Source organism: Mesoplodon bidens (assembly GCF_964165515.1).
Source record: "Mesoplodon bidens genome assembly, chromosome: 19".
Lineage (NCBI taxonomy): Eukaryota > Metazoa > Chordata > Mammalia > Artiodactyla > Ziphiidae > Mesoplodon > Mesoplodon bidens.
Window position 1 is genome coordinate 28099620 of NC_138179.1, and position 16133 is coordinate 28115752.

The 16133-nt window shown below is 41.7% G+C and overlaps 1 protein-coding gene across 16 annotated transcripts in view; it reads left to right on the forward strand.

Moving 5' to 3' along the window:
- NCOR1 (nuclear receptor corepressor 1) overlaps positions 1 to 16133 on the forward strand; it is a gene marked incomplete at its 3' end in the record, with an annotated part of 151056 nt that overhangs the window by 77421 nt on the left and 57502 nt on the right. For 11 of the 16 annotated variants that reach the window (XM_081220091.1, XM_081220081.1, XM_081220084.1 and 8 more), the window contains 5 exons: positions 4919 to 5046; positions 7605 to 7822; positions 9749 to 9811; positions 11634 to 11773; positions 14505 to 14631. In XM_081220091.1, coding sequence (XP_081076217.1) covers positions 4919 to 5046; positions 7605 to 7822; positions 9749 to 9811; positions 11634 to 11773; positions 14505 to 14631 — 676 coding nt within the window. The remainder of the gene's footprint in view (positions 1 to 4918; positions 5047 to 7604; positions 7823 to 9748; positions 9812 to 11633; positions 11774 to 14504; positions 14632 to 16133) is intronic. The other 5 variants (XM_081220095.1, XM_081220097.1, XM_081220088.1 and 2 more) reach the window with 1 other exon arrangement.

Sequence of the window (16133 nt, forward strand, 5' to 3'; positions counted from 1 at the left end):
CCATTGTTACAGTCCAGCTTATTGGCATCCCATGACAGGAATGAGTGTGGTTCTTTATCATTTTTAGTTGAAGCAGTGAATGCTTATCAAAGATTATAAACCAAAAGCCCCTCTTTGGCTTTACTGTTTGGGATCTAGAATTGTAAATACCATGCCAAGTAGTAACTTGATTCTGTGTGCAACATTTTTGTTAGAAGTAAGAATTCCATCTCACTTTCCAGCATAAACTCCCATGTAATAAGTCTGTCACTGTGCAGATGGGATTCCTGTGGCACCTGCTCGTGACCTGCAGTAAAGCAAGTCATTGTTTAGAAACCACATTTTTCATTTCCAGATCTTCGAGGGCTCTTACAAGAATTTGTACTCTCCCTTCATGCCGACAAAATCTTCCCCTTTAACTGTGCCAGCGTGTTTTTATTCCCCAGAGGTGTTCAGAAAGCATATACTTATGTAAATGTAGTAATTGTTGAAGTTGGAGGAGTTTTTGACTAAACCGTTAGCTATACACTAGTTAGAAAGGGTGATTTAGACAATTAAAGAATTGGGTATAATGGAAGGAGCTTTAGATCCCCAAATGCTCTGCTTCTTTGTGTCTGTGACACTCTAGATGTGTCCCTTCACTTGGTGACATCTGTGGGAGTGACATCTGTGAGCACTGGTTCTTACCTTGCAGGGTTTATAGGAGACTAGTTGTGTGTGCAGTACCCAGAGTGTAGGGACCGCCCAGTAAGTAAAGGGCAGCAGCTACCGCCTTTGTTGCCTTCAACCAAACATGCGTCTTGGTGATCGACAGCTTTCACTCTTCAGGAAAGTAGTCTCCAATTCAATTGCTTTAAAGGCATTAGTTATTAATATACTTTAATAAGATTGGCATAAGATATTTTCTGTTTACTGCCTGAAGTACTTAAAAAAAACCTCAGTGACTGAAGTACTTCATTTTTTCTGTTTCTTGTACATTGTTATTTAACTAGCTCCTTGTTTTTAAATTTGGTCATTTCACTTTTTGGCAACTTCATTGTCTGCTGAATGGGAATTCCTTTATTTATTTGTTTTCTAAAGACCTGAGCATTTTAACAAATATATATGAGTGTTAGACACCCAGTCAGATGTAGTAGTAATAAATCTCAGCATAAGCTAGCATTTGATCTTTTCTTTTTTCTTTCTTTTTTAAATATATTTCTTTTCAAAATTTATTTATTTCATTTATTTATTTTTGGCTGCATTGGGTCTTTGTTGCTGCGTGTGGGCTTTCTCTAGTTGCGGTGAGCGGGGGCTACTCTTCATTGCGGTGTGTGGGCTTCTCATTGCGGTGGCTTCTCTTGCTGTGGAGCATGGGCTCTAGGCATGTGGGCTTTAGTAGTTGTGGCACACGGGCTCAGTAGTTGTGGCTCGCGGGCTCTAGAGTGCAGGCTCAGTAGTTGTGGCACACGGGCTTAGTTGTTCCACAGCATGTGGGATCTTCCCGGACCAGGGCTTGAACCCGTGTCCCCTGCGTTGGCAGGCGGATTCTTAACCACTGTGCCACCAGGGAAGCCCTAGCATTTGATCTTGCTATAGAGGACCCTGCTGAAATTGACCCTATTCTTCATTTATCTTCATGAAATACATGTAACTTTCACTTTTTTCATTGGAATTTTTATTTTGTTTTATAATGTGCTCTGCCATTCAGAGTGAATAGCTTATTGTTTGGCAGGAACGTTTCATGTTGGGAGAACCTCCCTAACAGAATGAGACTTCTTTTTAATTGACTATCAAGTGTTGGGCTTAAGGAGGGAGAAACCTGGACAAGAAGCTCGTGGGAGCGCCTGTGTCTCTTAGGGTCCTTTGAAGAGTTTCCTTTTGAAACCATGGGCTTCTGCTCCAGCCAGCCCGCTGGAAAGGGTTTGAGGTATGTGGCCTGTAACCTCCATCCTAGACCATGGGGGCTGGCACTTTTCTTTACAGATGTACCTGAAACAGAAGCAGTGCCAGCCACTTCTTGTGAAAACCAGAGTTTGTTCCTTCCTTTCTTAGTGTCCGTGGCCATCCTTGCTGTGGGTCTTGATGCTTGTCTCCTGGGTTAAGTGCTGTCCACACTCTCGGGCCTCCCTTACATCCCTCTCCACTCGCTGCTGCTCGGCGTGGGGCTCTGCTCTGGAGGGGCACACGCTTCTGCAGACTGTCTGGCGGCCCCAGCAATTTCTTGGGCTCATTTGCACACACTCTGTAGAACTGGAGGCTGCGTTTCTGGAGGGATCCCGCCCTCTTCTTCCCTTTGACTGGTCGAAACAGGTGCTGCCCTTGCCTCTCAGCCACCAGCACTGCAGGAGTGGGCCAGTCAGCTGGGGGATGGTTTCAGGCAGCAGGGCACGTGGGGGATTGCTTGCTTACTTCAAAACCCGGGTCGGGGGCTTCCCTGGTGGCGCAGTGGTTGAGAGTCCGCCTGCCGATGCAGGGGACACGGGTTCGTGCCCCGGTCTGGGAGGATCCCACATGCCGCGGAGCGGCTGGGCCCATGAGCCATGGCTGCTGAGCCTGCGCGTCCGGAGCCTGTGCTCTGCAGGGGGAGAGGCCACAACAGTGAGAGGCCCGCCTACCGCAAAAAAAAAAAAAAAAAAAAAAAAAAAAAAAAAAAAAAAAAAAAAAACCCGGGTCGGCATTAGAAGCAGAAGAGTATTCGGGGAATACAGTTATATGTGTTGTTCAAGTCTAAGGGACAGTAGACCTCTTTCTTTATCTTCAGCTGAGTTGACACCTCCCCATCACTTCTTTGGGCTGTAAACCGTTTTCTGGGTTACGCAGCCCACTTGCTAGGCAGGGAGCAGAGTTTGTTGTTGGTATGTCATTTTGTTGGTTCAGAATGACAGATGAATGCTACGTTTGTGGCGGGCAGGGTGAGGTTATTAGCATTTCAGACAGATCTTGGGATCACTGTGATGTGCTAGGGAGTCGGATGAATAAAACATTCCCAGTTGTAAAGCAGAGCTAGTCATGCTTGGAAAGTATCCATTAAAATCTTCCTGATTTCTTAGTTTTCTCTAGCAATAATACATACTCAGAAGAAAAGGAAACTGACAGTTAGCCAGGGTGAGAACCTGGGAAGGTCAGGTAAGGTAAGTGTGGGAATCATGGTATTGAAATGATTTAGCTGGGGTCAGAGTGGAAGAGTGGATGCCATTCTTGGTGGGCTGTGAAAATTTCCTAGCATCAAGGGATTGTAGATGGTGATGAGGACAAAAAGCAGGACTGGACTGGCGACAGTGGAGATGTGGGCTGGGAGGGATGTGAGTGGCGGTGGTTGCAGGGCACACTGTCAGATTATAGGGTCGGGGGGGCAGTGCCCACCAAGGATGGCAGTGGTGACTCGCTGTGGGAGACTGAATGGCAATGACCTGAAAGTATTTCACACGTAAGATATCGTGTTGATAGAAAAGGCATTGACAGGCATCTTGAAATCTGAAGAATAATAGCGTGGCATAATGAGCTATGTGATAAAACCATCTCTGTGCTCCTGGGAGTCTTTGAGAGTCAGTCTGTTACACCACAAGAGGGAACAAGGTGTCACAGGTAGATTTTCTGAGATTTGTAACAGGAGGTTTTTAAATACCGCAGCTGAGCAGTGTTCTGGAAGTGGCAGTGGGGAGCAGGAAGGGTTTAGATTCTTCCTCCATGTGTTAGAAGGAGGCCTCTCCAGAAGCGGTCCCCCTTCTGGAGACACCCCCTTCTGGACCCCCTTCTGGAGGGGCTCCCTTCTGGAGAGGCCAGCTGTCTTAAGGAAGAAGCTAGATTGTAGTTCTGGGGAGGTGGTAAAAGACTGTGAGATGCTATCGGAAGTTGAGGAAGATTTTTCTCTATTCTGAGCAAAGGCATGAAAATGCTGGGTGTGCTGAGGGCAGCCCGGGTGCAGACCGTGTGGGCAAAGATACACCTGGGCTGGTCGGCTGTGTGCTGCGGGGGAGCTGGAGTCCGGTCCTATTCGGTTAGGCTGTTTGATTTTGTAATTAAAACACCACAGTTTCATTTCACTTTTCTCAGGTTTAGCAAATGAGACATCAGAGTTAAAAGGGTCCATAATCTTATTATCTCCCAGTCTTTTGTTTATATACCTATTTACGATTACAGAGTTGTAATTACAGTTGAGGCATATTTGAGTGTTTTACTTTTTAGTTTATTATATCCATAATACTTTCCTAAATTGCTTCAGTCTTAATAATGGCCATGGCTGTCTACTCTTCAAGTAAATGAATGTTTCCCCAAAAGAGTAAAAGCATAAGAGGTTTCTTGTAGTATTATCCATAATGATGAAAAATTTGGGAACATATTAAGGATTTAATACCAGGGGGATGGTTTGACAAATTATCAAATTTCAAGTAGAATTGAAATGTGTAAGTGACAGATTAGATGTGGGAATTACAAAAAGAGAGTACCAACCTCAGATTTCTAAATGGAATCTTAACATTGTCACCTGTCTGATGGATCCAGACACTGTGAACATTTGTGTGTGTTTATATGTGTGTGTGACCTTTGAAGCAATACATATAGACTACATTAAAGAGCATTAGACTCATTTTTTTTTTTTTTTTTTTTTTTTGTGATACGCGGGCCTCTCACTGCTGTGGCCTCTCCCGTTGCGGAGCACAGGCTCCGGACGCGCAGGCCCAGCGGCCACGGCTCACGGGCCCAGCCGCTCCGCGGCATGTGGGATCCTCCCGGAGCGGGGCACGAACCCGCGTCCCCTGCATCGGCAGGCGGATGCTCAACCACTGCGCCACCAGGGAAGCCCCCATTAGACTCATTTTTAATACATGACCCCTAGTTACATTGTAGATGGTGAATAAGTTAATCATAAATTTGTTGCATAGATATTTATTATTCATCATTATGATTTGAGGAGCTGTTTGTTTTACTTTCCAATTTTACAAATGATGGTTCATTCTAGCAGCAAATTGCCCGACCCTCACAAGAAGAAAAAGTAGAAGAAAAAGAAGAAGATAAAGCAGAAAAAACAGAAAAAAAAGAGGAGGAAAAGAAAGATGAAGAAGAAAAAGATGAAAAGGAGGACTCTAAGTGAGTTAAATAGTTAAATGTTGTAGTTATTTTTAAATAATGAGATTGAATCTATTGAAGGTATAAAATTTTAGATAAAAGAATCAATGGGATGTGTGCTTTGATCACCTAATAGTTATTTGACATAATTAAGGAGTAGAATATTCCAGTAAGTATAACTTTTGGCTTGATGGACTTATTTGCCAGACATGACATACTCTGTTTCAGAAGGGATGAGCTACAATAATATACACCATCACTGAGATACACTGAGTATAATTTAATCTTTGATTTGGAAGAACCTCAGGATCTTTTGTTTTGAACCTCAGGTAGTGTACATTAGTGTAAAAATGCTGCTGAATGGTTTTCATTTATATAACACCTTCTATTCCAGCTTTATGGATTTTATTTTTCATATAAAATAGACTTCCTTTTTTTTTTAAATTTGTTTTTGGCTGCATTGGGTCTTAGTTGGTGCGTGCGGACTTTCTCTAGTTGTGGCGAGTGGGGGCTACTCTTCCTTTTCGGTGTGCGGGCTTCTCATTGTGGTGGCTTCTCTTATTGCGCAGCATGGGCTCTAGGCGCGTGGGCTTCAGTAGTTGTGGCATGTGGGCTCAGTAGTTGTGGCTTGCGGGCTGTAGAGCGCAGGCTTAGTAGTTGTGGCACACGGGCTTACTTGCTCTGCGGCATGTGGGATCTTCCGGGAGCAGGGCTCAAACCTGTGTCCCCTGCATTGACAGGTGAATTCTTAACCACTGTGCCACCAGGGAAGTCCAGATTTCCTGGTTTGTTTGTGGTTGCTGTTGCTGTTTTCCTCATTATACAAATAATTCTTGTTCCTTACAGCAAATCAGGAAGAGAGAGCAAAATAGAAAGAAAATTAACCTGTGATTCTGCCACTCAGAGACAGCTATTGTTGACATCTTTGTGTACATGTTTTGGCAGGGTTGGGTGCGGGGAGGCCCTTAGCAGCTGGTTTGTTTGTTTTTCCTCCAAGGATCAGCTTTATTGAGGCATAATTTTGCATAGACTAAATTTCACCAGTTTTTAAGGGTATACGTTGATATATTTTGACAGTTATATGCACTGGTGTACCTGTTGCCGCACTCGTGACTCAGAACGTTTCCATCACCCCAAGAAAGTTCCCCTATGCTCCTTTGCAGTAGTTTCCCTCCCCCCCATTCCCAGCCCCTGGTAACTACTAATTTGTTTTGCCTTTCCTATAATTTCATATAAATGGAATCGTACAGTATGCAATCTCCTGTTGTGTGGCTGCTTTTACTTAATAAGTGTGAGATCCATACAGGTTGTTGCTTGTGTTAGTAGTTTGTTTCTTTTTAATATTTATTGTTATTTCTATAATCCTCTTGGAAATACTGAAGGTTTATCTAATTTTGCGGCAGCTAAAGCAGCCTAAATCTCTTGCCATGTTTTTTAAAGAGTTAGATACTCATGCCATTCTAATTTGTGCTTTAGGAAGATGTTATCTATAAAAAAAAATTTTTTTTTTTAGTTATTCAGGTAAAACATTTATCCTCCCACGTGATCAGTGGTTCTGCTCATATGTTACTGCCATATCTTGTTTTTACTTTGTTCTTAAAATCCCTAGTTTATTTAACAAGTGCTCATTTATTACTGCTGTGAGCTAGGTCTTATGGAGGATGCAGAAATACGTAAGATACGTACTCTTCCCAGGTAGTTTATGATCTAGTAGGAAAAATTAGGCAAGATACAAGTACTCTTTAAGGAAAAGAAAAAAGCCTGGAAGGAATGAGCAGAGTCAATAAAGTGTGCTGGGAGATTGAGAAGAGGTTGAGGTTTCCTTCTGCCTGGATAGTTTGGAGGACTTCTTGCAGGAGCTAGTGGTCACTGTGGGTAGAACAGAGGGAGTGGTGTGAATGGACAGGCCTCTTTGGGAAATGGCAGATAGTGGTTTCATTGGATTTGAACGTAGGACGCCTCAAGGAGAAAAGCGGAAGGAGGTTGGGGTTCAGTTAGGTCAAGCCTTAATGAAAGCTAAAGCGTAACCTCCACTCAGGAGGCTGCATGGCTCTGTTTGGGAATAGGTAGGATTAGAATGGAGGAAATGGTTTATTGCCAAAGCTGTTGTGCTAGAATATGGGTCCATGAGCAGTATAGAATGGATGGGGATGCAGAAGTCAGGAAGGCTGTGCTCTGAACACGTGCAGAGGTAACAGAGATAGAGGTGGTGGAATTGGTGGGAGAAACATCAGTGAGAGGAAAGCACCAAAACGAGGCACTAGTTCACATACAAGTAACGAACAGGGGGAAGAGCTGAAGGTGAAGTCAGATCTGTAAACGGAGTGATCGTGAGCATGCTGGTACTGTTAACAGCTGCTGGTCAGGGGGCCAGGGAGCAGGAAGCAGGGTGGGGAGGGCGAGCCTGTTTTGGGGCGGGTTGAGTTTGTATTGATGGGAAGCCCAAGCGGTTATTCCAAGTAACTGGGAGGTTGGGTAGTTTTATTCAATTTCTATTTAAAGAATTTTCAAGGCTGTAATCTTTTTGGTGTATGTATACTTTTAAATCACACAAAACGTTCTTTTGCTGTTGTTTCTAGAGAAAACACCAAGGAAAAGGATAAGACAGAAAGTACGACAGAAGAAACTGAGGAGAGAGAGCAGGCCACGCCCCGGGGCCGAAAGACTGCCAACAGTCAGGGCCGCCGAAAGGGCCGGGTCACCAGGTCCATGACCAGTGAGGCCGCGGCTGCCAGCGCTGCGGCTGCTGCAGCCACCGAGGAGCCCCCCCCACCTCTGCCACCGCCACCAGAACCCAGTGAGTGGACGAGATTGGAGCGAACGGGCCAGAATTTTGTTTGGGATTCTGTTTCAGTGCTGGGGTGAGGCAGGAGGGACCTCTGATATTGATGGCCTAGAAATGCTGATCTGAAATTCTGGCCTTTAAATTTTTTTTTTAATGAATTTATGTATTTTATTTATTTTTGGCTGCGTTGGGTCTTCGTTGTTGCACGCAGGCTTTCTCTAGTTGTGGCGAGCAGGGGCTACCCTTTGTTGCGGTGCGCGGGCTTCTCATTGCGGTGGCTTCTCTCGTTGCGGAGCACGGGCTCTAGGCTCACGGGCTTCAGTAGTTGTGGCGCGTGGGCTTCAGTAGTTGTGGCTCGTGGGCTCTAGGGCGCAGGCTCAGTAGTTGCGGCGCACGGGCTTAGTTGCTCTGCGGCATGTGGGATCTTCCTGGACCAGGGCTTGAGCCCGTGTCCCCTGCATTGGCAGGCTGATTCTCAACCACTGCACCACCAGGGAAGCCCTAAATTTGTTAGACTTTAATATCAAAGTCTTTCGAAAAAGAACATAAGGCCCAGCCTTACTACCTAATACAGCTGTTTTTCTTTTTCCTCTCTTGTAATCCTAGTGTGTGTGCCACCTTGTTTCCTGATGTTCTAACTGGGCACATGTCCTGAATGTTTTCTACTTTCTAACTGATCTTCATTTTCACTTTCAATGGCCGTGAGATGTTGGCCATCTCCTCCCGCCTTTAAAACTAATATGGATAGCACTTTAATGAAAAAAAAATCTTTATTCACATAGCATTTTCTTTCTGTTAAATTAGTTTTCATGGAAATAAATTCTTAGACAAGGCAATACTGGGTCTAAGAGTACACGCATTTTTCTCTTTCTTATTAAGGACCGTCTTTATTAGTTTATAATGGGATCATATTAATGATGAGTACCATCATTGGTGGTTCAGTGGTACCAAGTTTATCATAACATGAAGTATGAAAGAAATCGCAAGTTTTGGAAATAACAGGAATGAAGTGAAGGAAACAGTTGGACAAGCAGATGAGGGCAGATCATGGTGGGCTTTGTTTGAACTATATCCTGCTTTGCTTACAAAGTAGGGAGCCTACAGAGGTTTTTAAACAGAGGATTGTTGTGATTAGATTGGTGTCTTAGAAAGATAACTCTGGTGACAGTGTGGAGGAGGAGGTGTGTTTGGGGTAAGGGCTGGAGGCTGAGGGACCAGCTAGAAGGGCATCATTATGCATTCAGTGGTCCAGGCAGCGAGGGGGTGTATTCAGGAGACCAGAATTGACATACATCATTGCATGTGAGTGGTAGATGGATGGAAAGATTTAAAAATTAGTCTAAGGCTTCAAAAATTAGTCTGAAGATCCTGATAATAATTGGAGTGACTGGGTGGATGGTAGTAATGCTAATTGAGGAGAATATAGCAGGAGCTCATTTTAGGCCTGAGAGTCTCAATTTTCTAAAGTAAAGGAGGAAGTGTTCAGTTTGTGATCCATCTGTTTGGTAGATTTCAGGCACTGAGGATGAACACAGGGACTTCCAGGAGTTCAGGGGAGATGGGGGTTCAGAGAACAAGAGAGGACTGTGCCTGCCTGGGCAGGAAGCAGAAGGGCGGCTGCTTCTTTTGACACTTCAGGAGAGAAGGGATGGAGCTCTAGGAAGTGGGGAGGCACCGCATTCAAACATGTGGACATGGATGGAATGTTAAAGAACGTTGAGGAAGACCATGGTGCTGAGGAGTGTGGGGTTTTCCCCTCTATTACAGTAGAGGAGAGGCTGATACCATCCTATTTTCATAGTCTCTTTCACCTAATGCTTTAAAGTGGCTTTATGTCAGATAAATATTTAGGCTATAGATTGTACGGTTGGTGCCATATAATCTATGAATGAAGGACTTCATTTTTCTCTGGCTTATTGGGTTCTGTCTTTATTTCAGTTTCTACAGAACCTGTAGAAACCTCTCGATGGACAGAAGAAGAAATGGAAGTTGCTAAAAAAGGTAAATGATAGTAGTTCAGGTTCTTCAGGTTTGTTTTTCTTTGTTTGTTTATTTTTAGGGTTATTGGTAATGAGTGAGATGGAACTAATTTCTTTTTAATTGAAAAAAAAAGTTTGTTCTTCCACAATGGTAAGTAGAATTTAGAAGTACACTTAAGAGTTCTTTTTGATGGTGTGGTGCCCTGTAAGGTGCCCCAGTGTGCCTTGTTTAAGAGGCCCACTTCTGAGGAATTTTTCTCTCTCATTTTGTTTTGAATGTCTTATTAGAGAGCAAGTAAGCTACTTTCAGTTTTCCAGAATAGTTGTGATTAAATGCTATTAAAATTTTGGAAGGTATTTGATATAAAAAGTCTCTTATTTAAAAGTTGCATTTGATAGAATGATAAGTACTTTCTCAGTTTGCATTTAGTAAGGCTAAGTTTGATTATAAAATGATTCAGAGGAGAGAGCATGGACTTTGTAGCCAGACAGATGAAGGTTTGAATTCTGCTTCTGACACTTTCCTAGCTGTGTGGCCTTCATCTTACTCTGGAACTTTACGGATCTTGTGTTCTTCTGTTGTTTCTTATAAATGTCATACAGTTTGAGATTGAACTAAAATTTCTAAAAGGATAGATAATTGGTTTATATATAAAAAATTATTTTTTAAGTAAGCTAATTTTGAGAAAGATTAGCCAGCTCTTTTGGGGGTTAAGGATTTACCTTGTAGTTCTAAAGAGAAATTATTGCAAATAGCTTGAACTTTTAGTGACACATTTCAGATTTATTTTCTGTTTAGCTGGTAATGAGTAATGCATTTAAGAATCATATAAAACAACCTTACCAAAAATACAGCAGTTTAGAGTGTCCTGTCTTCAAAATAGTTTTGTTTGAAGTTTATTGCCATGGTTAGCACATCTGTGACTGTCATGCTTCCGTGTATTACTGTCATCTGACCGTCACAGCGTCACAGTGGAGTAGGTAGGTGTCAGCTCTGCCACAGTGTGCTTTTGTCAGGTGCACGTCCTAGCACGTAGTCGACTGCTCAGGCACCACTCCTTCCAGCTTTTAGTCATATGTCAACAGGATCTGGAGATGATCTTCCAGTTATCATTGTTAAGGAAGCTACTGGTGTTAACCTTGGGAAATTGATGTTTTCCCATGAATTAATGAATTTGTACTAGCAATTCCTGCTTGGACACATCTATGTCTAAAATATCTCTCTGTATTTATGCATTTATATATCCATACTCGTTGCACATACGTATCTGTGTGCATACGTGCATCATTTGGAAGAAACGTCAGATTGCGTAGGTTCCTGTGATGTATTGTATTACAACAGGTCTAAAAGAAAAAAAACTGGTTAATATTTTTGAGGGCGTCCTTGATTGGGAATGGACTGAAGACATGCTGATTATAAATGGAACCTTAAGTATATCTTTACTTTGTGTTAATCACTTACGTTTGATTACCTTATTAACTTTGTATTGATACACTGTTTCCAAAGATTGAGAAGGACTGTACCCAATCCCTCAGTTTACAGTGTTTGGGCTCTTACTGTGTGTCCAGCATTGTCCTAGTCCTCTGGGAGATATATAACAGGGATACGGTTGAGTCCTCCCATTAATGAGCATGTTTTAACTTTGGGTAGAAAAATAGAGCTGTGAATGAGTTTTGTGTGAATCACATTTCAGCAAGCATTGAAGTATGTCAATAAATAATTGAAAAAACACTTTTAGTGTTAATGATTGTGGATGCAGTGGATTAAGTTGATTTTATCATTTTTCTTGTTTGCTTTATCAGGTGACTACTCAGTTAATGTTTGGTCTGTTTTTAAAATACAGGTCTAGTAGAACATGGTCGTAACTGGGCAGCAATTGCCAAAATGGTGGGAACTAAAAGTGAAGCCCAATGTAAAAACTTCTATTTTAACTATAAGAGACGACACAATCTTGACAACCTCTTGCAGCAGCATAAACAGAAAGTGAGTATATCAGGGGTGGTGAGTCTTACTGTTTTTTACTTAGTTTTTTTTTTTGAGCTTCAGAGATTGGCTTTGAAGGAAACTTCTTTGTATCTTGTATTTTTTTTTTTTAACATCTTTACTGGAGTATAATTGCTTTACAGTGTTGTGTTAGTTTCTCCAAGCAGTTGCAGCTTTGTTTTGTAAATGGCAATTTCACTTAAGAATGCCCTTAATGTAGCAACTAAAAATTGGCTTTGGTAAACCTTCAGCCTTACACACACATCTGTTTGACGGTGGGAGGGTGCACAGAGCCCTCTGCTCAGTCCTGGTGAGCAGCGGGTCTCAAGGGAAGGCACTCTTGTGTCGTTTGAGTTCCAAGCTGAACTAGCCCCCCCTTTTCCATGGAATGTTATTTTTAATTAAAAGAATGCCAAAACAGATATGTTTTTTCAGACCTGAATATTTTGCAGACATCTTCTTGAAAATGAATGAGCCTGTCTTGAAAGAAAACAACCATTAGTATTTGTTGCCACTTTTAAATTTCCAGCTTTCAGGCAAAAATTAGAATTTTGGAAAGTGTATCTCTCACCGTGAGCTTAATTAACATCTTCACAATACTCAGATTTTTCTGATGAGATTAGTGGTAATAATAACTAATGTGAGTGATATTTTGATATATAATGAAATGTATCCAAATTTTTAAAATCTCTAACTCATTTTCCAAGTGACCAACTCATGATGTCACAATGTATGTTGTGTATGGATAAAAGATTTATAAAATGTTCTTTAATACACCAAAGTACAAGATAGAGGAATGCATTTTATTTTATTTTATTATGTTTTTTTTTTTTTTTTTGCGGTACGTGGGCCTGCTCACTGTTGTGGCCTCTCCCGCTGTGGAGCACAGGCTCCGGACGCGCAGGCTCAGCGTCCATGGCTCATGGGCCCAGCCGCTCTGCGGCATGTGGGATCCTCCCAGACCGGGACACAAACCCGTGTCCCCTGCATCGGCAGGCAGACTCTCAACCACTGCGCCACCAGGGAAGTCCAGGAATGCATTTTAATAGAGTACCAAAAATGTATCGATACGTATCAGATTTCATGTTGCAACTAACCGTGGGTAGAGCATTTTATCCTTTTTAAAAAGATTTCAGGGAAAAATGACAAAATGTCTAATACCTGTTAAAACTCAGTGGAAGATTTGTAGGTGTTACATTTCCGTTTAAAACGAATACTCTCATATAATGAAGAAGGGGTCTGGAGGTACAGTAGCTCACTGCGTGTGAAGAGAGGGATGTCACAGTCATGGTAAGTTGCTGTCTCTTCTGCAGCCGTCCAGGACAGGGCCCCGCAGAATGGGTGGATGCTGCCAGAGGAGGGTACAGGTTGGGCACTGAGAAAACCCATAGAGTAGCTATTAGCTAATGCTCAAAAATAGAGCATTCATGGAACGTTCTGAAGGCTTCTTAGAAAATGTAGCCAGAGGAGTCTTCCCTTGTGTTCTTGCTCAGAACATAAGGATGGATTTTTTTTGGGTCTTCAGAATTTCATCTAGTTCTATTACTCTGATGTCAGAAAATGGATTTTTCTCTTGACTTAATTAATGCTTTAGGTTGGATCCTAAATAGCATATTCGTATCTAAACTAAGAATAAGAAGAAATAAGAATAAGAATATTGGTAATTTTTCACAGTTGGTGTGTGGTAATAGGAATCTGTTACCTGTTACCTCTGAGGAATCTCTACCTGGGAGAGGCTGGCAGCTGATGCCTGGTGGTGTGCAGGGTCTGTAGGAGGCACAGAACAGAGGACTGCCAGGGCCGGGACCCTATAGATAGTACCGTAAATGGCTAATGTCTTAAATTTATGTACATAGACACATACACTTACAGACAAGTGACCCCAGTAGAAGAATGAACAATTTTACGTAAACATGTAGTTTGCAGAAGGGAAAATCCTATTTAAAAAAAAAAAAGGAATTTGTTCTCATTAATAGTAAAAGAAATTCAGTAACAACAACTATGAGTTGTTGCCTATGAAATCATATAATTCTTAATGGTAGTGAAGGAAGGCTATTGCAGCATTATTAACAACCTAAATGACTTGAAATAGGAAAATTTGAAATATATATTAGTAGAGTGTTTTAATGGAATCATTAATAAAAGTAGTAACCTTGAAGCACTTGTAAAGTAGGTGTGTGTGTAGTTCATGGGTATATTGTTTAAAAAAAAAGGTAGGATATATAACTACATAGGGCCATCCTGTTTTGTTTACATGTGTACATAAACATTTATAAACACGTATACGCATGTAAAAGACTGAAAGGAAATGCAGCAGTATACTTAGAATCTCTAGCTGCTAGAATTATGAGCAGTTCTTATTTTTCTTAACATAATTTTCTGTCTTCCACATTCCAACACGTTATTTTTATTAGAAAATAAATATGTGAAAATAAAAAGCAGGCGTTTTGTGGGGTTTGGCTGTTTGTACACGTATAGTGATGAGGAGTTCCAAAAACGGCTCGGATGTAACTTTTGATCAGTTTGATGAAAGCCATCCATCCACCTGCACAAAAGGCCCGTTAGTGGATCCCTGAGGTGACTGCAGTCCAGCCAGAGTGCTTGTTGGACACGCAGCCTGCTGGTCTGGTGTGTGCATGCCAGTGTTCTGCCTCACCTCAGGTGTGAGAAGGTTTGTTTCTTTCCTTTTAATTATTTAAATCCCAAATAGCAATATTTTTTACTCCTTTAGGCCTCACGGAAGCCTCGTGAAGAGCGAGATGTGTCTCAGTGTGAAAGTGTAGCTTCCACCGTTTCTGCTCAGGAGGACGAGGACATCGAAGCCTCCAACGAAGAGGAAAATCCCGAGGACAGTGAAGGTATCGCAGATCTTCCATCTGGTTGTGGCTTCTGCTGGCTCAGATGCGTGACGTGTACCTTAGTCATTTGACTATCTAGGAATTGCTTCATTAAGGAAACGTGTACACAATGCATTTATCCGTTCACTCAGCACATATTTATTTATGTAGGTCCTAAGACGGCCCAGGTGCTACACCCAAAAGATCTTGAAGATGGTGGTCCTGCCTCAGACACTAAGTGCCGACATCAATAAAATGTCTGTGTGTCTGGATCGTTGCCACACGTATTGGTTCAGTCGGTATCATCAGTTACATTTCCCTCTTTATTCCATTGAGCTTGATTTATTTCAGTGTTTGCAAAGCTTACACATGTCATATTGATGTTTTCACGTAAAAAGTATTAATGACCCAGAGGCACTGGCAGAAAAAAACGTCAGCCCAAAAAACTTAATAAAATCCTTTTCATGACTTGAACAAATTAATGACAACTTCCTGAAAAAGTAAATATTTTCTTGATTTTTTTCCTAATTAAAAAAGTTACCTAATTTATTTCCGTTTACATTACTTTCAAAGTTTCCTTGGATTTCTTTTGAAAACTGTCCTCTTCTGAAGTGGGGATTTTCACAGTGATTTCAGTAGCTCTTTATATATTATATCTTAAACATGTTCATGTTTTTACGTATGCAAATATTCCCTCCATCTCATTTGCTTTTTGTTTTGTTTTATCTTTAAATTACCAGAGTTTAATCTTTTCAGGTAATTAGAGCTGTTTACATTTGCCTTTGTAGGCTCTTATATTTTAAGTTTACGAGGTTCTACACCTTCCAGGGGTTTTACGTTTTGTTTCATTATTTTTTTCCTACAAGTTGTCATTACTGGGTTTTCAACTTAAAATTTGTCTTGAAATGGGTTTTGGCTTTGAACAGTAAATTTTATTCTGTGAGGTTTTGTGAAAAATGAGGTAGCTGTTACAAAAGTAAAGAGACTGTTGGAGCAGGCTCACCCTGGGGTAGAATGAGGGTCCTGCAGACAGTTGGCGGGGAGGGTGTGTCTGGCACTTTGAAAGAGGTCCTCAGAGTTTGTTAATTTTCATAGGTTTGTAGCTGGTAGCCAGTATTCCCTAGGTCATAAGTGTACGTGAAGCCTGTATTTCGCAGACTGGGCGGCTTAAACAATAGAAATTTATCGTTTGGATCAGGGCCCCACCCTTATGACCTAATTTACCTTCATTACCTCCTTCAGGTCATTATCTCCAAATACAGTCACAGTGAGGGTTAGGGCTTTAACATAAATTTTGGGGGCAGTGGGGACACAATTCAGTTCCTAAAAAGGGCCAAGCCTATTTGTCATATATGTGTTTATTTCAGAACAGAGAAGCCTATCCATACATGGGCTAACAGATTCCTAAAAACTGAGCACCAGAAAGTGACCTTTTTCCTTCTTTTTCCCTCCTGTTACTTTCTTCTTAGTGTGAAGCTTTTCTCAAATTGTCAGATAAGGTGATTAAGGTTAAGTGAGGTATT